Raw genomic sequence first — 21,464 nt, forward strand, 5'->3', positions numbered from 1 at the left:
CCTGCTATGTCACTTAGGAAGGGCCAATCCTGCAATGTCACTTAGGAAGGGCCAATCCTGCAATGTCACTTACGAAGGGCCAATCCTGCAATGTCACTTAGGAAGGGCTAATCCTGCAGTGTCAGTTAGGAAGGGCCAATCCTGCAAAGTCACTTAGGAAGGGCCAATCCCACAATGTCATTTAGGAAGGGCCAATCCCGCAATGTCATTTAGGAAGGGCCAATCCCGCAATGTCATTTAGGAAGGGCCAATCCTGCAATGTCACTTAGGAAGGGCCAATTCTGCAATGTCATTTAGGAAAGGCCAATTCTGCAATGTCATTTAGGAAGGGCTAGTCCTGCAATGTCACTTAGGAAGGGCCAATACTGCAATGTCATTTAGGAAAGGCCAATTCTGCAATGTCATTTAGGAAGGGCCAATCCTGCAATGTCACTTAGGAAGGGCCAATCCTGCAATGTCATTTAGGAAAGGCCAATTCTGCAATGTCATTTAGGAAGGGCCAATCCTGCAATGTCACTTAGGAAGGGCCAATCCTGCAATGTCATTTAGGTAAGGCCAATTCTGCAATGTCATTTAGAAAGGACTAGTCCTGCAATGTTATTTAGGAAGTCAAACGGTCCATGATGTCAGTAAAATCAAAATTGGGCTTTTTTGGTGATTTGACCTCCATGTGTACTTCAGTGGTTATTTAATTATCAGGATTGAGTGGTGGTTGTTGTTTTTTATGTGTTTTTGATAATATGTAGTACTAATTTCACAAACCAAACTAAGTTCATCAGTTTACAAAGTACTATAAGGAACCCAGAAGGTCCAATCAATACTGTTAAATCTGGGGAAGAGCAACGACTTCAAAATATATACTAATGGTTGACACTGATTGGTTTGTGACTGTTATTTGGTCACTATTAAATTTGACACATGTTGTGAAAGCAGCCTGCCCTCGCAGTGCTGGGGATAGGATAGGCTGAGAAATAGTCGCAGTCATGGCTCGAGGGGTCGGGAGAGGCAGTGACATTGTAGAGAGGTAAAGGTGAGATGGAGCATGTAGATGTAGCGGCTCTGCCCAGACAGTTCCCTGCCAAAGGACTCTAAATTACCTTAGAAGGATTTTTGCAGAGAGCAAGGGGACAGTGGTCTGTAGCTGACTTTCTACACATGTATTGCACACTTGTGGAGCAATCGGACATGTGAAAATAGTTTTGCACTCGTAGACTGTGGTTCTTTTAAAGAAATGGTGCCTTAGCCAGATTTTGAGGAAGTGTGAAATATAACTAATGGGTTGATGACTTAGATGTATATTTTTATAAGGGTAACCGGGTCACCTGCACATGTTGAGGAATTGCTGAAGGCTAGTGTTTCTTGCTGATTTTGTTGTTGAATTATGCATTTTTGGGATTTTATTTCTAGCAGGTGACTGAAAAGGATTGTTTGAGAGTTCTAATTAAGCTCGTATATTTTTCTTTCTCAGAACTTGACAGTATTGTTAGGGACAGTAGGAGAGCTGGGCATTTTTATCCATATGTGGTGTTTGATGTAATGTTTTATAGCTTGAATAGAGTATCGGGGTGATTTGTCTTTTTTTTTTTAACCAATCTTAAAATAAGTTCCTTTGTGCTGCGGTAGATTTTTGTTGGTTTCTTTTCTTTCGTATATCAGGGTCTGAAGTGATTCTTGAGTTTTGATTCTTCTCTAAATTCTGTCTAGTGTTCTGTTTTTTCTTTTTGCTTTTGTTAAGTTCTCTGTGAGTTAGATAATATAAGGGATGTGGGTTTTATCTCTGATGGGGTTTCATGTGAAAGTGGCAAGGTTATTTTTGATAATGTTTAGGATATATGTGGTGTTCTTTTTTTTGCTTTTATCTGAAGTCTGTTATGGATCAAAGCACTCGTGAAGTTGTTGCAGAGTTATATCTTCTAGAACTCTTCTGAGCTCTTTCTGGGTTTTAAGTAAACTTTACTCCAGACATCTAGCAGGATAGTTTTGAAAGGTGGAGGAAGAGGTGATCCATCCAGTCGAGCTTTAATGTTTTGTCTATGGTAATAAGGTGAGGAGAGCTTTTAATATATCTAGTATGTATGTTGCCTCTTCTCTGTGGGTTGGAAATAAGGCTAATTGGGAGTTTGTTTATGGAGCAGATCGCTTTTAGCTTTGAGTTTTTGGAGGAAGTTCTAATGTACAATTAAACTGTTAGCAGTGGTTGTTCATACGCGCATCCAAAACACCCTTCGGGTCAAGTATAATCACTACTTAAGTTAATAATGGTTGTGCTCACATGATATCCCGCATCTCCCTACCAATGAGTGCATGTTGTTTATGCACCACAAGGTTAACAACCCTAAGAAAAGAACAGCTGATACCGAAGCACACTTAGTGTAAAGCCCAACGTATAAAAAGTCAGAAAAGATTCAGTTCTTAGTTTCCAGAAATTTCATTCCGTGAAAGTCATTCCTCAATTTATTTCTTCACATAGACCTTGATTCTATCTTTGTGCATATCATCTGGCAGCTGGGGACTTTTATACTTTTAACTTTACACTACGTGTGCTTCAGTATCAGCTGTTCTTTTTTCAGTATTGTTAACCTTATGTTCTTATGTACGTTGACAACACCAAAGAAAATGTTGGTGATCTAGTAGAGGGGACATATTTCATGTTGGGTGCAATACTTGATGCAACAAAAAAAATAGGTTTTCTTTATTGAATTTGGTTTGGTTTGATAGTTCTTGGTAGGAGTGTGCATTCTTTGCTTAAAAAAAGACAATTTATTTGAAATATAATCGACGTCAGTAGCTGTTTATACTCAGTAATTTTTAGTATTTTTGAGGCAAGTTGCATTTTATGAGCTCTTGTACATGAATGTGCATATTTAATTTCAGGCAATGGAACTTGGCGGCAGCTCTTGGGAATGCATGATCTTTCAGAAGAACCCGCCTACGATATGGCTCAGGTGGATAGGGAAGCTCTTCAGCACCTGGAGGATAGTAAGTAAAGAGGATGCATATTTTTTTCAATGCACACATTTTTTTCATTGAAGGTGTGGCCAAGTGCTTCACTGAAGTGAATCTACTTTATACCTGTTTGAGGAGTTGTAGAGCCTAATTTCAAAACCCATTGGCACCTAAATGAGGTATGATTCTGCCTCAGGCCATGTATACAAAAAACATCATGTATTAAAATAACTCTGTGTCTTTAATAGGGGCATTGATAACTTCATGATAGCTAGGCTTCGCTTGCAACTTTGCTCTACTGTCATTAGGTGATGTAGGTTTTTGGAATGGCACCTGAATGGTAGTCACAGTTTTCTAATAACACAGAAAATGTGCATTCTATGATTTCCTGCCTCCCAAAAGCAGCAGGTTAAACATCTAATTTAACAATCCTTTTAACAGAACTACACTTCTCTTGACTGTTCAGTCCAATCATGTGATGGAGACCATGCCCATATATGATTTTAATGTTTCTGAATTTTGTTTTAAGAACCCTGGTCCAGGAGAATGAATTTGGATCAGATGCTCCACCTTCTCAACCAGAACTCTCAATATGTTTAGCTTGCATGCTCTCTTATCAGATAGTGGATATTTTTTTCACTATAGAGAAAAGGAAATTTAAAAAATATCAAAAAAGGCCAGAGGGAATAATTATATTGAACAATCTACCTATTGAGGTTTGGATTAAATGCACGTTGAAAGGCAAAAAATCCTCACCCCCAACTGGGTCGAACAGTTTCAGATTTTACTAAACACTGATACAACAGTGACTCAATAGACCTCTTCAAAAACTCATCTGTTCTTAGTTCTGTCAGCGAATTGTAGATGTGCTACTGGCAGCAACTTTCTCTGAATGTGCCGCAAATGATCCGGTGTCAGCACCATCTTTTTTCATTAAGCTCATGATCCATCATGCCCACATGGCATCAGAAACAAGTCTGTGAAACTTTGCAAACCTTTCAGAAATTAGCTTTAAATCCCTCTGGCCTGATTTATCTCTCATGTCTAAATAAGATACCTCCCGTTTATGACCGTAAAGAAACTAAAGGGCAACATCAACATTATCTTCAATCGTCAAAAAGAAATTGCAACATGGCAATGACAAACTGGAATATTCAATAGTAATGGATGGATTCATTTGTAGGATAGACACTTCAGGAGCGAAAACTGTAGCATACTGTAGAAAAGTCTGCAGTATGGTAAAATTCATCGACCTGCCCATCAGGACCATGACAACAGGTAGTTCCTGGTGCCCATAAATCAGTAATGAAAGTCGAAGTCTGACAAAAGCAGAGAAAACTAGCAGCAACCACTAAAATGCTCCACCTGATAATGGAAGGATTCTTTGTGGCCATACCTGGTAAGGTTAGACCTTCAGTCTTACCAAGAGATTAATTCATTCCTGAAGCAAAACTAGGAGTCACTAAAAATTGAACGATAGTAGAACCCTGACTAATTCAGCTTTGCTGGAACCCCCAGCTTCACGAGGTGTAGGAAGCTGGCTCTCTATATAGTGCACTAAAACAAAGTACACTGTGCAGTGAGTTCAGTGGGTCCCAGATTGGTATACAATGGAAAAAGTAGATAATACTAACACTCTATTTGTGGTAGTGTGGGTGATCAGTTAGGCTTATCAGAGGGTAGTGCTAAGCATTTGCTGTACTCACAGAGGCAATAACTGGGACATACACTCAAGATTAAATCCAAGACCAATTTGCAAAGATAACACTGAATTTTATATACTTTTTAAGACCAAGAACTTCTTTCACAAGCAAGTAATTTTTTTTTAGTTATGATTTTCTCAAAGTTTGGAAAATAGCTCACTGTTGTGTGCAATTATGCACAATGTAAGTCTATGGAGGAAAACACATAAATGTACATAAAATCGGACAGTCAATTCCAGGAGTTCACCTTGGAGGTTTAGGGTAGCAGTAGGCCAAGGCCTAATTTTCTGCCAGCGGATTGTCTGGAGCGTCCCGGATTCAGCTGGGAGCAAGGTGCTGAGGTCTTTGGTAGCTGATGCGCTACGAAGGAGAGGGTCGCCTCAAAACAGGCTGCACAAGGACCCCAAACTGGTAATTGGATCTCAAGGGCCTCCGGACCATGGGAGCACCGCTGGTTCGTCGGTACCCAGGCCGGGCGGGCTGGGTGCAAGGACGATAAGTCAGCCAGGCACTGTGTATCAAGATGTTCTTAGCGGTTAGGAGCAGACAGGTTGTAGGTACGATTCCTGGACAGCTGGGCCACTCACGAAGAGTCCAATCCAGACTTCAACTGCCCAGGAAACAAGCACCCATGGAGAGACGTCCAGATCGCTAATAGGTCTCAGCAGTCTCAAAGTCTCTTGATGGATGCTTGCTTCCTGGGCAGTTGATGTCTGGATTGGACTCTTCGTTTTGGTTGCAGGTGGCCTGGAATCTTGGGTATTGCTACGGCACAGCTCTGGTGTCCTCTCACTTGGTGGGGGGAGGGATCTGACCCGCAGGAACTGGTGTACCACTTTAGGTTTGTTTGCTGCATCTCAAGGCAGATGTAAGACGGACTCTGCGGTTTGGTGCCTGTGGCTGCAGTGGAGTAGTTCCTCTACTACAAGGGAATTCTCTTGCGATTTTCGAAGGGCCGGGGGTGCTCTGGGGTTCTTGGAGGCCTTGCATCAGCAGGACGAATATGCACACCATGATGGTGGAGTCCTTGGAGGCTGCATGCAGGGTTTCGCACCAATATTTTGCAGCAGGGTCTCTGTTCTCATTTCAGCAGCTCTTCTTTATCGGTTGGCTTTTTAGGACTCTTGAATCAAAAGTTCAGGGTCCAGAGCTGCTATCTAAATGCTAAATTTAGAGGCTTTACAGAGGAAGACAGTGGGCTACCTACCTTAAGGGTGTCTACACCCTCTATGTGACCACTTCATTTGGGATGTGGGCACACCCCTGACCATAATTGGCTTATTCCCTCTCAAACAAGATGGATGAAACTGAAAAGTGGGGTCCACATCATCTGCCGCACCTTAGGGGTGGTGCTGGCTAAATGTGTGCCTACCGCCTAATCTAACTAATTTTCCCACCTGTCCTCCTGCCAAATGTGGAGCAAGACAAGGAGATTGGCATCCTCCACAATCTGGAGATGCCTGGGTTGCATTTCAAAGGTGGCATAGCCTTTGATGCTTTATGCCTTTGAATGCCTTTCCGGCCTGGAAGAGGTGTGAATCACCTCTGCCCAGAGCAGGCATTGTTCCTGGGCTCTGAGAACGAAGGCTTTCACCCCATGAGGTCAGAATCATGTCTGGTGGTGGCAGGCTAGCTAAGACTAGTCAGAGACCTTACCAGTGCTTGGGAGGTTTTAAGGGGAGCACACCTCGAAGGTGCCCTATGTGTGCATTTATTAATAAATCCAACACTGGCATCACTGTGAATTTATTAATAGGAGCTGTTTGGTACCAAACATCCCTGGGTACAGTGAAGCCATCATGGTGCTGGGGAGTCTGTAATGACTGGTGTTCAGCCCATGTACTCTATCTGGCCTCCCTGTTCCCGTCAAGATCTAAGAATAGACTTCGATATTGTAGGGTCATATCTGCTCAGGCAGATAGGACCACACTTGTGGTATAATGCACCCTGCCTTAGGGCAATAAGGCCTGCAGTAGGGATGACTTACCTATATCTCATGAAGCGTCTGGGCGCCATGACCTACAGGGATGTGTGCCATGTCCTCTCTTCAGTTTTCTCTGCACCAAGACACGCAGCCTGCAATGGTCTTTTGCATGGACTTGGTGAGGTGTCCCTAGGATGGCACAATTTATGCTGCAGCCCTAGTTGACCCTCTTCAGTCCCAATGCCCTGGGTACCAATTACTAGGGACTTACAGGGTTCGCGGAAGTTGTGCCAATCATGGTACAGTTTTAGGAAAGAGATCTGGCACTGGGAACCTGGTTAGCAGGGACCCAGTGCACATTGATTTGAAATTACATCACGTTCCAGGCAAAACGTGGGGGATAACCATGTCAAGCAGCACATTTCCACACCAGGACACTCTGGAAACACTTCACACAATGATCTAACTGTGATTTCAAGCTGCAAAAGGCTGGATGCTGAATATTCAGCACTTCCACAGAGAGCACCATTAAACATAGACCCAAAGACTTCTGAATCCGAGCAAATGCCAAATAGGTCATCTGACAATTTTTGAACTTTCCGGGAAACCAATCTCCCATCACTTTCAACAACCCTTTTATAGGCACACCTTGCTTTTATAGGAAGGTAGACATTATGTCAGCTCTGAATCCTCATCGTGACACTATGAAAACAGCTTTGCTGACAATATCCTCTGTCTAATTCAGAAGTTAAGTCTCCCTACTTCAAGCTCCACCTAAGGTTAGTCCTGCCGTGTTCTCCAACAAGTCTGTGGTGGTATTTATGGAAAAAATGGAAGGGGTGCAAAAAGTGTACTTTACAGTGGTTACAGAATTCCTTGCGAGACCCTGCACCTTTCAGAAGAGTCAAATTGGCATTATCTATCGACTTGAGTCCTAGGTTACTTAAACAGTGCTACACAAAATACCTAAGGATTTAAATCAATACTGGAATGAAAAACGTGTTCACCATTCTGCTAGTCACTGATCAACTGCTTGCATTGTGATGAAATCTTCATTATCTTCACGATCATGTCCATTTCAAAACTCCACATCCTAATGAGATGAATTGTCCTTTACAAAGCAGTTCTCAGATGACCATTGCTAAAAAGGAAAAGGTGACTAGTGTCAGGACTAGTGTTGTACTTCTTCGACATGCATGGATGCGCTTCACGGGTATTTCCGGTGATGTATAGGCCTCCCTCATGTATGTGCTGTAGGAAGCTGGTTCTGTATATAGTATTGCTACCAGGTGGGTATACCATGCACAGGGTCCAGGGGTTCCCAAAAGTGTACAGGGCTCAATGTAAAACCCAAAGTGCTCTATTAGTGGTAGTGTCAGCGAGCAGCCTTGGGCCTAACACAGAGGAGTGTATGACATTTATTGCACAACATTTACTAATAATGGATACACGACTCAAAAAGGAGATCCACACCAATTTAAAAAAATAAGCTTTGTTTGTATTTTATTTTTAAGACCAAGATCTTCGCATTAAGGTAAGAATGTTTTTAAATATCAATAGTTTTCACTTTTCAAACATTTACACTTGAAACACAGTCAAATGTTAGCCTATGGGGAAAATAATATTGCAGTTACATAGGTAAGTACCAAACTTGCTGCAGCAGAGGTAAGATGTAGAGATGTAGAGAGTAGTGGGGGCACCTTCGGTTCAGCTCACCAAGGTTCAGGCGCTTTGGGTGCAGGGGTGCCTTTCGATGTCGGAGTCTTCCTACCGAAGCCGGTCAAAGTCAGGGGGAGACTGGATTTCCACTGTAGGCTTCTTCGTGGCATCCAGGAGAGGCCAGCCAACGTTGGATTTGTGGTCCGAATCACTTAGGAGACTTCACTCCACAGGGAGCCACTTAGACTTGGGCATTGGGCGTTGGGTGCAGAATGGGCAAAAGACGCGGATCCGCCTGGATCCAAAGTCATTGGAGTTCAGTTCTTTGGGGACGGGTCTGCTGTCCAAGGGACGTTGGAATGTTTTTCGAAGGCAGCAGTCCTCCCACGGTTTTCAGAGGACACTGGCTAAACACAGGTCGCAGGATCATCGAAGCTGGAGACAGGCCAGTAGGGCTGGGGCAAAGGCAGTCGTCATCTTCAGTCTCCTCTGCAGGGATGCCTTCTTTCTTATTAGGTCATCGCAGATCTCCTTTCCAGGTCTGGTGAGGCCACCTAAATACAAAATTTAGGGGCATTTTAGGGGAATAGCAGGTAGAGCTAATGAGCACCTTACCTGGGTGACTACAGAGAGTGGAGGGCTCTCTACCCAGGATTCCAGAAACCACACCAGAGTTGGTCTTTTTTCAGGGGGCATCTCTAAGATGCCCTCTGAGTGCCATTTTCATTAAACCCAAGACTGGCATCAGTGTGGGTTTAATGGGCTGAGAAGTTTGACTTCCCAGTCTTCAGTAAAGCCATTGTGAAGCTGTAGAGTTTGTGTTGACAAACTCCCAGCCCATGTACTCGAAATGGCTCCACTGCACTTGCAGTGTATGTTGATGGCACAGTCACTGTAGGGGCACATTGCTCAGCGGCTATGTCCTCACCTGTGGTATGGTGCACCCTGTCTTTAGTGCTGTAAGGCCTGCTAGAGGGGTGACTTACCCATGCCACAGACAGTGTTGGGGTGTGTGTGCCATGTCAAGACTTCAGTTTGGGCTACACCAAAACGTGCAGCCTGCAATGGCAGTGTGTGGTTGTTAAGGTAAGTGGTCTCTGAGGGTGGCATAATACATGCTGCAGCCCTCAGAGGCCCTCTCTGGTCACATGGCCCTTGGTACCAAAGGTACTTTTACAAGGGCATTACCTGTGGCCCAGAGGTGGACCAATTGTGTAGACAAAGGTACAGTTTTGGGAAAGAACACAGGTGCTGGGGCCTGGTTAGCAGGATCCCAGCACACTCAGTCAAGTTGGTGTCTGGTATCTGGCAAAAAGGTGCACTTTCCTACACAAGATAATAGCCCAATGCTCTGCAGTCTTTGCTGCACAGGGAAAATCCTTAAGTTCGCAGTGCCGAGGATTACTCCAATGAATGGAAGCTGAGAAGGAGTCAGGTAGGACTTCTGCTTGTTGATCGTGAACCGTAACAATGTCTTGAGGTGGTCTATTACTGACAGTGGCGAGCCTGCCTTCAACAACCAGTCATCCAGGTATAGGAATACAGGTATCCATGATCTCTGAAGATAGGTCACGTGTACCGCCATCATTTTGGTGAACAACCAAAGTACACTGGTGAGGACGAAAGAAATCACAGCATACTGAAAATGCTCCTGGCCTACCCTGAGCATCAGAAAACATATTCGGTATGCGTCCTGCAGGTCCATTGATAACATACAGTCACCCCGTTGAAGAGCAGACATGATGTGGGCCAGCATGAGTATCCTTAATTTGTCCTTACACATGAAGGAACTCTGAGGCCAGAATCCAGAATAGGCCTGAGGCCACCGTCCTCCTTTGGAATGAGAAAATAGTAAGAGTAACAACCCCCTCCACTTTCTGAGTCCAGAAACCTCTCAATGGCATTTTTCGAGAGCAACAACAGCACCCATAGCCATTTTGAACAATTTGTAAGATCCATCTGTCTGACGTGAAGGATCACCAACTTGGGAGGAAATGTTGAATCCTGGTCCCCAACGGTTGGGCATGCGTCACTAAGGGCAAACTAAAGTGGCTTGGTGGCCGCAGTAGCATGGAAAGAGGAATTGGAAGATTGATGCCTTAGCTGGCTCACACACTGACTGCCAGACGCATGTCCACGCTGTCCAAAGGAATGGGGGCTTGCTGCACTTGTTAGGAAGACTGTCTCTTCCTATAAGGCAGCCCTCTGGATTTTCCTCTAAGCTTTCATAATTCATCCAGGAAAATTTAGCAGTTTTCAACAGTCCTAAAGAGTGTACCATAATCCTATTGTGCTTAAGGGGCTCCATCACAGCGCCTACCTCCTTAATTAAAAGACTGGCCCAACAAAAAGCACATGTGAGAAAGTGCCTCATTTGAAATGGTTATACCCCACTTTCTGCCTGGTTCTGATGTTGATTAAATTGTAGTTTACAGCGTCCCTGCCAACCAGCTCCCCTTTGCCAGTGCTTCTTCCCTAAAACATATCCACGATTGGTAAGTCTGCCCCCTGTAAGACCCTAGTAAGTGGTACCCTGGGTACCTAGGGCCTGGGAGCTGAATAGGGTCCCCTGGGACCACTCTCACTGGGACCATGCCACTGCCCTTGCATGTCCCTATTAGGTAGAAAACAAGAAAAGTTGACATAGCACCCTGCCTGGGCACCATGCCAGCCAGCACTGCCTGAAGTGTAGGTAAGTCACCCCTCTAGCAGGTCTTGCAGCTCTATAGCAGGGTGCACTATACCACAGATGAGGGCATAGCTGCATGAGCAGATATGCCCCAACAATATTAGGGTCTATTCCTTAATGTTGTAAGTACCACGGAAGCCATAGAGAGTACATGAGCTGGAAACTCGAAAACTCAAGTTCCACAGCACCTTGATGGCTTCACTGAACACAGGAGTGATTGGTACCAAACTACTCCTCTCAATAATTCCACATCAATGCCAGTGTGAGATTTATTGTACCATGTCCTCAGAGGGCACCTCAGAGGAGCCCCCTGAAAACCTACCAACCCTGCTGTGGTCTCTGACCAGCTGGAGGCAAGTCAAGTCAAGGAAAGCTTTATTTGGCTGCTATATAAAACAGTCATAAAAGCACAGAGATTAAAAACACAGTATATTATTTACATATAAAAATAATACAGAAAATTTTACAGTTAAAATTCCAGTAAGATACTTTTCCTTATATAAAGTGCAACTTTTAAGAACTGAGCTACCCTCCATGCTATATGCTCATTCCCTGGTAATTGGAGTTAAAGCATTGCTTGGCAACACTGCCTGAGCCCAAGTTTTCTTAAAAAAGGAATAATCCAAGCTTTCCTTTGCTCTTGATAAAATTTGCAAAACAGGACTAAATGCATGGTAGATTGGGTAGAGATGTTATCGCAAGGGCACAGTATTAGATTACAAGACCAATCTTTCATTTTCGGGAATGTCATCAATCTGTGAATAATACCCAATCTTAACCTAGTAAGAAGCAATCTGTCAAAGGTTCCTGGCACAAAAGATAGGTAGGGCTCCATCCCTATGGTAGTACATAACAGTAGATGGGATCTCACATTTTTGCTACAGATTCTCCATGCAATCTTTTAGCTTTTAAAAACTGGATGCCCTCTTTCTTTAATAACTTTCTTGGGATCTCCATCATTGAAGATGTGGTTAAAAAATATTCAGGATGGCCCAATTCATTCATAAAGTAATGTACAAATTTAATCCAAGGGATACAAATTTAATCCAAGGGAGGCAGCCAGCCACCACCAGACATGTTTCTGGACCCCTGGGTGGAGAGCCCCTGCTCTCCGGGGACCAGAAACAAAGCACATCTTTGGCAGAGGTGTCACACCTTCTTTCCACGGATGGGCCAGTGCTCGAAGGGGAAGCTTCAAATGCCTGCCGCACTTGTAATGCGACCCCCAGTCTCTGTTGCCAGCAGCAGAGGGCAGCTCCTGGTTTACACCTCCATTTGGGTGGGAAAACAGCTGGAAGCTCAGGAGAATAGGAGGAGTGCCCACCTTTGCCAATTTCACCACTAAGGTGATGGAGGCGAGATGAAGCACATCTTTCAATCCCCGCTATCTTGAAGATGGGAAGAACCCTCCAATTAAGGCTAGGACTATGCCCCCTCCCACAAAAGGGTGGCTTATTGAGGGTGTAGTCGCCGCAGGTGAGGTGCTCAGTGGTCCTACTTGCTACTCCCCTAAAATGACACTAAATCTTGTATTTAGGTGGTTCCCCCAGACATTAAAACCAGTTCCTGCCCACCTAAGAAGGACGAAGAAGATGCTGTACAGCAAAGCCTGAAGAAGCCTACTGACTTGACACCAGCCCAACGGCTGGTCTCCGGCTTTCAAGACCCTGCAAAACAAGACAACGCCTGTCCTGCGTCCAACGACTTCCAGAACCCGAGGAAGACTGACTTGCTCTTTGATTAAGAACAGAACCTCAGAGGACAGTGGATCTGTCCCCAAGAAACCTACGCAAAGGACTCTGGTGTCCTCCAGAACCATGAGTCCTGCCCACTGTGCAACCGACGCCTCCGGACCATGTCTAGGTGGCCCACCGATCCAGAACAAGTTCCCCAGCGATCCTGACCTCAAGCCCAGCGTTGGCTCCTCTTGGGCTCCTTGACAACGCCGGCAGCTTGAATGCAGAGGCCCCCCGAGCGTGGCCGGCTCCGGTAAGAAGAATCCGAATTCTGAGGACACCCCTGCACTCAAATCCTATGGCCTTGGTGAGCTGAACAGACGGTGCCTTTTCAACACCCAACACCCCTTCTTATCTCTGCTGTCGCTAGTCTTCCTCCTGCATCCTATGATGTGACGCCTGCAGCCTGTTTGTCCAAACCAAGTTCTCCATTGAAATGCATTGGGCGCCCAACGCTGTATTTGCACCATGCACCCGGCCGCACCTGTGCTGCTGGTGGTGTAAGTTTGTTGCTGCTTTGTGGTCCCCCGTGATTGCTCCAACCCCCAAAGCTTGGCCCTTGCTACCGATCTACTTGCCTGCAAGCAGCGTGGCTCCAAGCACACCCACTCTCCATTGAAACGCATTGGGCCCAGCTCCTAAGTTGTCCTCTGAACCTAGTTGCCCCTGTGCTGCTGGTGGTGCAGACATTGTGCTTACCTGAACCCTGCCGTCTGCTGATCTTAAACCCTGAAGACTCGATCTGTAAGTTAGGTACTTACCCGTGAAACCCCATTGTTGTTTTCCTCCATAAGATAACATTGAAATGTTTGAAAATTGCACTGTCGACTTTTGAAAGGCTAAAGTATTGCTCCTGAAAAATATACTTACCTTTTTGCGAAGATCTTGAACAAAGCTTATTTTTATAAAATTGGTGTGGCTCTCCTTTTTGAGTTTTCTGTCCCTTATTGGTCAGTCAGTGTATGTGCATTAAATATCTTACACTCCTCTGTGTTAGGCCTAAGGCTGCTCATCCACACTATTAATAATAGAGCATTTTGGGTTTACACTGAGCCCTGTTCACTTATGGGAAATCTCTGGACTCTGTGCACGGTTTAACCACCTAGTGATATACCATATTCAGAGCCAGATTCCTACATTGGTGGTGCAGCGGCAGGGTACACCACTTTGAGATTTGTTGTACCACTTGATCAATAAGTGAAATCTAAAATTGTCTTTAGTTAAAATATTTGTTCGAGGCATGTGTGCTGTAGATACACGTGCTTTGCATACTCCTACCATCTAGTGTTGTGTCTGGATGTTTGCATGTTTTTTTTCTTCAAAGAAGTTTTTCCAGTCACGAGGTAAGGTGACTCCTCCTTTCAGTGATAGTGCACATAAGGATCGACTCCATTGTTAAATTGTGATTTCCGACATCGGGTTCTGACATGTATTGCTGCGCTCCATTTCGTGCGCAATCCACTCTACCCTTGACGGTACTGTTTCCGTACGCGTTTCCCTGTTATTCGCATATCAAATCGCTCAACAAACTTTCCATTTTCGATCGAAAACCTCGTGGGCAGCTGTCGGTCCAACCTTCTGCCGATGGAACGGACTCCATTCCAATTTTGTTCTCTGTGCCACGCCACGTATCCTCGCACAGTTATACATCAAGTTTGTAACTTGTGCCTCTCTCAGGCTCACAAGGAGGAAGACTGCGACGCTTGTAAATCGTTTCGGTCCAAGAAAACTCTACGCGGTCGTCGTGCTCGACGATGAGAAATGCAACGACAAAACATCCAACACACTCTGATATCTTCAGGGAAGAATCCGACCAAGAAGAGTTTGAAGCGAGCAAGAGGGTCTCTCCGTCCCAGAGTCCGATTCCAAGATTGATCTGGAGTCCGAAGATGTGCCTCCCAGACTAGGTGCCATGAGTACCCTTGCCCCCGAAATCCTCTTCCAAAACATATAAGGCTATGGCACCACCTCTGCCTTTTGGCCAAGGTCGGCACCAAGAAAATGTTTCCGACGTTCCGCCTCTCAGCTCTGCACCGAAACAAACCGTCAAGCCTTCTGGTTCGGGACCGAGTCGGTCAAGATTACCTTCGGATCGAAAATCATCAGGTTCCAAGGACAAATCTGGTTCGGAGCCAAAATCCTCCGTTCCGAAACACAAACACGCTTCGGAACCAAAACAGTCCACCAAAGACAAGACGATTTCGACACCAATATCCAAGGACAGTGTTCCCGAGCCTCCAGAACCAAGACGCCTTTATAGCCAAATTGGATCCCAAACAGAAAAAAACTCTATATTAATTCTGATACTGGCTAAAACGCCAGCAAAACACAAGCTTCCTACAGAGGACACTTCTGATAAGGTTCCCTTAAAAAAGAAGGACATACCAGCCCTGTTTATCCTGCCCTACAACCCTCTCCATCTTCACCTTCTTCTCCTTCTTTTCCACATTTAATTGATGATCCCTTGCATATAACACCTCAGAGATCTCCACAAAGAGATCCACATGTAGATCATGTTGAGGATGATACTCATTTGCCTGCAGACCCCTGGAATGATTAAATCATTGACTCTCCAGTAGACAATGAGCCAGACCTTACCCAGCAAAGGCATCACCACCAGATGGTAATATGGCTTATCAGCAGCTCATTGCTAGAGCGGCAGAGTATCATGGGGTTCCATTACATAAAGAAACATTAAAAGAGGACTTGCTATTTGAAACACTTGAGTCCACACACAGGTCAAGTCAAACACTCCCTATGCTTAAAGGCATGATGAGGCATGTAGACGATATCTTTAAAGACCCTGTCAGAGCACATATTTTAACTCTAAGGATGGATAAGAAATATAAACCCTCACCATTAGATCCTGTGTTTATTAAGGGATAATTACCTCTTGACTCCCTAGTAGTGTCCAATGCTCGCAATAGAGCTAACTCACAAACCTCTGGGGATGCACCTCCCATCGACAAAGAATCCAAACGTAGAGATGCCTCTGGAAAACGAGTAGCTGTTCAAACTGCTAACCAATGGCGCATCGCATACACACAGGGCCTACTAGCCAGGTACAACAGGGCACACTGGGATGAAATGGAGCAACTGCACCAATATCTCCCAGACAAACATAAAAATACGGCACAGCAGTTAGTCGAAGAGTGGAAAATCATCTCGAACTCCTCAATAAGATGTGCTTAAGACTCAGCCAACACTATAGCTAGGGAAATCAACACCAGCATTCTCCTTAGGAGGCATGCATGGCTTAGAATCTCCAGGTTAAAGCCTGGGGTTCAACAATCCATTTTGAACACCTCCTTTGATAAGGAACACCTGTTCGGTCCTGTAGTCGACCAATCCTTAGAAAAAATGAAAAAGGACTCTGAGGTGGCAAAATCTATGGGAGCGCTCCAGTCCTCATCCAATAGAGGCTCCTTTCGTTGCTCATTTTACAGAGAGGGTCCAAAACTACATCCTCAAACCCAAATGCTACCTCTTATAAAGGCAACAATCAATCCTTTTCCTCTAGGGGTTTCTACAGAAGAGGATTTAGAGGAAATAATTCCAGAGGCAGGGGTAAGGGCGCCACATCACATAACACCCCTTCTCCTAGTAAACAGTGACTTGCCCACACTTTTCCCCGATTACTTAACACCTGTCAGGGGAAGACTTCAACAGTTTCTCCCCATTTGGCAATCTATGCCAACCGACAAATGGGTGCTAGACCTTATCCAACATGGCTTCTGCCTGAAGCTCACCTACAATCCACCAAACATTCTACCTCGTTTTCACAAATTGTCGTCCTACCATCTGCAATTACTCAAACAAAAGGTGCAATCTCTCTTACAAAAGGGAGCCATAGAACCCTTCCCATTTCAGTACCATGGTTCAGGGGCTTACTCTTTATTTTCTGATTCCCAAAAAGGACAGTTCCTTAAGACCAATTTGGGATCTCAGAGAGTTAAATCACTACATACTGTCATAACATAACCATATGGTAACGCTTCAACAAGTTCTTCCTCTCCTACAGCAAGGCGATTTTTGTCCACGCTGGACTTGAAAGACTCATATTTTCACATGCCCATTCATCCGGCTCATCGCACATATCTCTGATGTGTAATAGCAGGCAAACACTATCAGTTCAATGTACTTCCATTCGAAGTAACTACTGCTCCCAGGGTATTTACAAAATGCCTAGTAGTGGTAGCAGCTCATCTCAGAAGACAAATTCATGTCTTCCCCTACCTAGACGACTGGCTTATCAAAGCCAGCACACACCAAAACGGTCTACAAAACTGTAGTGATCACACTGAGGCATTTAAGTTTGGAAACACTATGTTTAATGTCTGTTCATCTCCACAGCTTCCAGGGATAACTATAAACTTCCCCCTAGTATTCAAAGATACACATTCCATCACCATGACAGTGACATCATAGAAATATGGAACTAGTTACACAGAAAGACTAGAAAGACTTCTACAACATCTCCTTTCTCTCCACAAAATAAAGAAAAGCATTAAAAACAAAAAAACAACCTAGTATAGAAAAGTGAACCTAAAACAGAAAGAAAAAGATAAATAGAAATAATCAGTGAAGCACAGAAAATAAGCATTGCATAATGATACAGAGTACAAGGCAATACTAAACCAGACCAAAAGTCAAAGGTCTAAGCGCTTGGGCACAAATTATTCTCCTGCTACTCCTGCGAGGAGAAACATATTCAAGAGCTAAATTGTGAGGCTGAGAAGACGATGGAAACCTGCCTCTGAAACAACTGGGAACTGTTCCCCAGCGATTTTTGACAAACTTGACCAGAATTTCCAGACTCAAGCCCCAACTGCAACACCACTCTTATGGGAACCTTGTAGATTCTAGAAAGATTCCACCAACTCCTCCCTTTGACCTGAACAGCAAAACGAGAGGTGGCATCCACTCCGACAGGAGGACCAAATTTGGAAAGACCCTTTGCCACAGTATGGGGTGACTTAATTCTCACCCAATCACTTACTTTTACACCTGAAACAAACTCATCCAGATCAGGGACAGAAGAATTGCTACATGCTTCGCCACCAGAGATAGGAACATCACTCTTTGAACGTAGACCCCATCTCTTCATCCAAGCAGGACACGTGGAAAGTTGCAATCCTCCCACGAAGAAGCTCAAAAGGAGTGGATCCCGTCACAGAATTGGGAGTGGTGCAATGTGCCCACAACAAGCTTTGAACAGCCTCTTAAATCTCAATTCTGGAAGAGACAGCCCAATGCACACACTCAACCAAAATGCAGTTAGTGTGCTCAATGAAACCATTGGCCTGTGGGTGATATACAGCCACACAGCGGTGCAGGATACCAGATTGAGATAACAAATCTGACATTTCTTTAGAAGTAAATTGAACCCCATTATCAGAAACGATCTCCTTGGGGAAATCTTCCCTTGCCAAAAGTGCTTGAAAGAATTTAATTACTTCTTGAGTATTAGGATTAGACATGAACTGAAACTCCAACCTCTTGCTGAAATAATCAGCTACAACCAAGGCAAATTTGTACTTGTTTGGAAGAATATTAAAGGGACCCATGAAATCAACAGCTAATTTCATCCATGATCCATCAGGCAACTCCACACTCTTGACAGGACGTTTGACAATCTTAATGACTTTATCACTGGTAGAACAAGTAACACATTCCCCAACAACATCTTTCACTTGACGGTCCATGGAAGGCCACCAGTACACACTACGAATCCTCCTTTTGGTATTCGTTTTTCCCAGATGACCCTCATGTCCATAGTCAATGATACAGGATCTCAGGGCAAGAGGAGGAACAAATGTATCCCCACGCATAATCATCTCACCACCCTCCAAAATGAGCTCATCCGCAATTTTAAAGAAAGGTTGCAAGTCACCATCCAGGCTCATCTCTTTGGGCCAACCTGAAACAAAATGACTATTCAGCTTCCTGAGAACAGAATCAGACTCCATGGCACTACACCAATCCTGTTCCGTAAAACAACCAACCGGACAAGCATCAACCACGGCAATCAAACATTCGTCATCCGCATCTTGAACAGAATAATCACGTTCATCTAAAGGCAAAGGTGATCTCGAAAGAAAATCTGCCCTCGTGTTCTTTACACCCGATATGTGCCCCACATCAATTATGTACTGAAGTAACTTAGTCTCGCAATTCTAGGAGGATGATCCTTAACAATATTCCCATTGAGAATGGGAATGTGAGGTTTGTGATCAGTAAGCAATTTAAAAGTCTAGAAATGAATTTAGTATAGAATTCACACACACCCAAAAACGAGGAAACGTATTCCTTGTTGGTGGGCCAAGGAGCATTCACAATGGCTTCAATGAGACCATCTGTTGGCTGGATACCATCACCAGAAATACGATGACCCAAATATTCAATTGACTCAACACCAAATACACACTTAAGTCTGTTGGCCACAATACCTTTTCCTTCTAACCTACCCAAAACTTCACAAAGATTTCTGTTATGCATCCCTCTACAATCGCCAGTAACCAGAACGTCATCAAAGAAAACCAGTGTCTTTCACACCTTCCAACACTTTCTGCATTACACGTTGAAAAACAGAGACTGCTGACACCAACCCAAAAGGCATCCTTTTAAACTGGAAAGTCCCCACTGGAGAAAGAAGAGGTAAGATGTTTGCATGAAGGATCCAACTCCACCTGGTGGTAGACCGATGCAAGATTAATTTTAGAAAAAAACTTTGCACCAGAAAACCTAGAAAGGATGTCATCGATGCAGGGAAGAGGGTATGAGTTAATCTAAATCTCCTAGTTCAGACTACGCAAGTCAATGCAAACTCTCAGTTTTCCATCCTTCTTGCGTGCAACCACCAATGGAGACAACCAAAGGGAAGACTCAATGGGATCAATGACAGCAGATTCACGCATCCTCTTCAGCTCTGCAGACAAATCTTCTCTGACACTAAATGGCACATTCCTAAGCTTGTGCTTGACAGGCACCGCATGCTCCTTTACTTTAATGAGATGTGCGAAACCTTTAATGCATCCCAAACTAGCAGCAAATACACTCTCAAACTTGTGGGACCAAGATGATAGACCATCATCTTGAACAGAGTCACCCACCACGGCGCTTATACAGACATTCCAGGCCTAAGAGTCATTCCAAACAGACCCTGGTGGTATCATCCCAAAATATTGAGACCCTTTTTCGCAACATAAACCTTACCCTGAATGGACCTATTCTTAAATGTAAGAGTAGTCTCAAAAAACCCACTCAATTCAGTTTTCCTGCCTTCATAGGAAACGGGACTCCTGTCTGGCGGTTGAAGCCGTTTGTCAGCCCATTTACACGCAAAAAAATCTTCAGTGACCATTGTAATGCATGCACCAGAATCCACCAGAAGTTGAACACACTGACCATTCGCAATGCAATCCACCACAGGATTAACGCAATCTTCCGAATCGTCTTTGACTACCATAATGACATCAGTCAAAGAACTCACAAATTCACTCACTGAGTCCTTCTTATCCTCCTCGGATTAGACAACATTAACATTCCCTCTGAAATCTTGCAAAGTACTTGACTGTCTCAAACTAACACCCTTTAAACAGGCAGAAAAATGAGGAATCTTGCAAAGTACTTGACTGACACAGCGATGAAGCAAACTCTCTTGAGAGCGTTGGTTGAGAAACATGATTTTCGTGGCACGGGAAAACAAAAAATGACAGTAATTTACTTTAACCCGCAGGGCAGAAAAACGTCATGCAGCCAGGACCACTTTGGCGTAACCAAGGAAATGAAGACCGTGCGTGCTTACGCGCACAACGAAGAAGAGCGTCGTCAAGGGCCACAGCACAGTAATCATTGCAGGAGCGTATCCAGGGAAACGGCATCCAAACAACGTAGAGACTTGCGTGTGTCCAAAGGAATCCTGCGTGCAAGTGCGTCAGAAAAAAACCACGTCACAGGCAGCCACCGCACAAACAGAACAGCGGATACTTCCACAATGACGCTACGGGAAAGAGCATCTCACCACTCAAAGCAATCGCCAGTACTGAGGGAACATTCCAATACGTCATCAGTGTTGGATCGGCTCGATCAGCGAACGGACCCTCTAATGCCTGGTGAACACACAAACGGGGAAGACTCCCAGGGACACCACGGAGCTCAAATGCCAAGATGGGCAGAGCAGCCATAGGGAGACCAGCACACAGCCAGAACAAATGCCAGAGAGGGGTGGAAAAAACTCACAGTTTGAACCACAACTAGCAAGAATGAAGTTCCGTCCACAAAACAAAGGTTGGGCAACGTAGAGCAGATCGGAAGAGTTCCAGAGGAGCTCCCACACAGTCCAATGACAGGCAGCACAGAGGAGACAGCAGAGCGCCAATAAAAATTAACATGAAACTGAACTCGATGAAAAAACAGCAGGATGACCCAGATGAAGCAGGAACACGACCAGGGAGGCTGCAGCACGCTTGGGTGGAAAGAGGAACAGACCAACTCATTGCCAATTTTGTTGTGATCACACTGAGGCAGGTAAGTGTGGAAACATTATGTTTAATGTCTGTTTATCTTCACAGCTTCCAGGGATAACTATAAACTGTCCCCCAGTATTCAAAGATACACATTCCATCACCATGACAGTGACATCATAGAAATATGGAACTAGTAACAGAGAAAGACTAGAAAGACTACTACAAAAACACTCAGACCACACTACACCTACTTCACCAACTGGGTTTCAGGGTCAACATTCAAAAGTCTCACCTACTGTCTTCTAAGATACAGTCTTATCTCGGAGCCAATCCCAATAC

At 44.4% G+C, this 21,464-nt stretch overlaps 1 protein-coding gene across 4 annotated transcripts in view; it reads left to right on the top strand.

The window, feature by feature from the left end:
- LOC146775847 (uncharacterized) overlaps positions 1-21,464 on the top strand; it is a 226,500-nt gene that overhangs the window by 83,805 nt on the left and 121,231 nt on the right. For all 4 annotated transcript variants that reach the window (XM_085637507.1, XM_085637508.1, XM_085637506.1 and 1 more), the window contains one exon: positions 2,875-2,979. In XM_085637507.1, the coding sequence (XP_085493633.1) occupies positions 2,875-2,979 (105 nt within the window). The remainder of the gene's footprint in view (positions 1-2,874; positions 2,980-21,464) is intronic.

This window comes from Triturus cristatus, chromosome 12, assembly GCF_964204655.1.
Source record: "Triturus cristatus chromosome 12, aTriCri1.1, whole genome shotgun sequence".
Taxonomy (NCBI): Eukaryota; Metazoa; Chordata; class Amphibia; order Caudata; family Salamandridae; genus Triturus; species Triturus cristatus.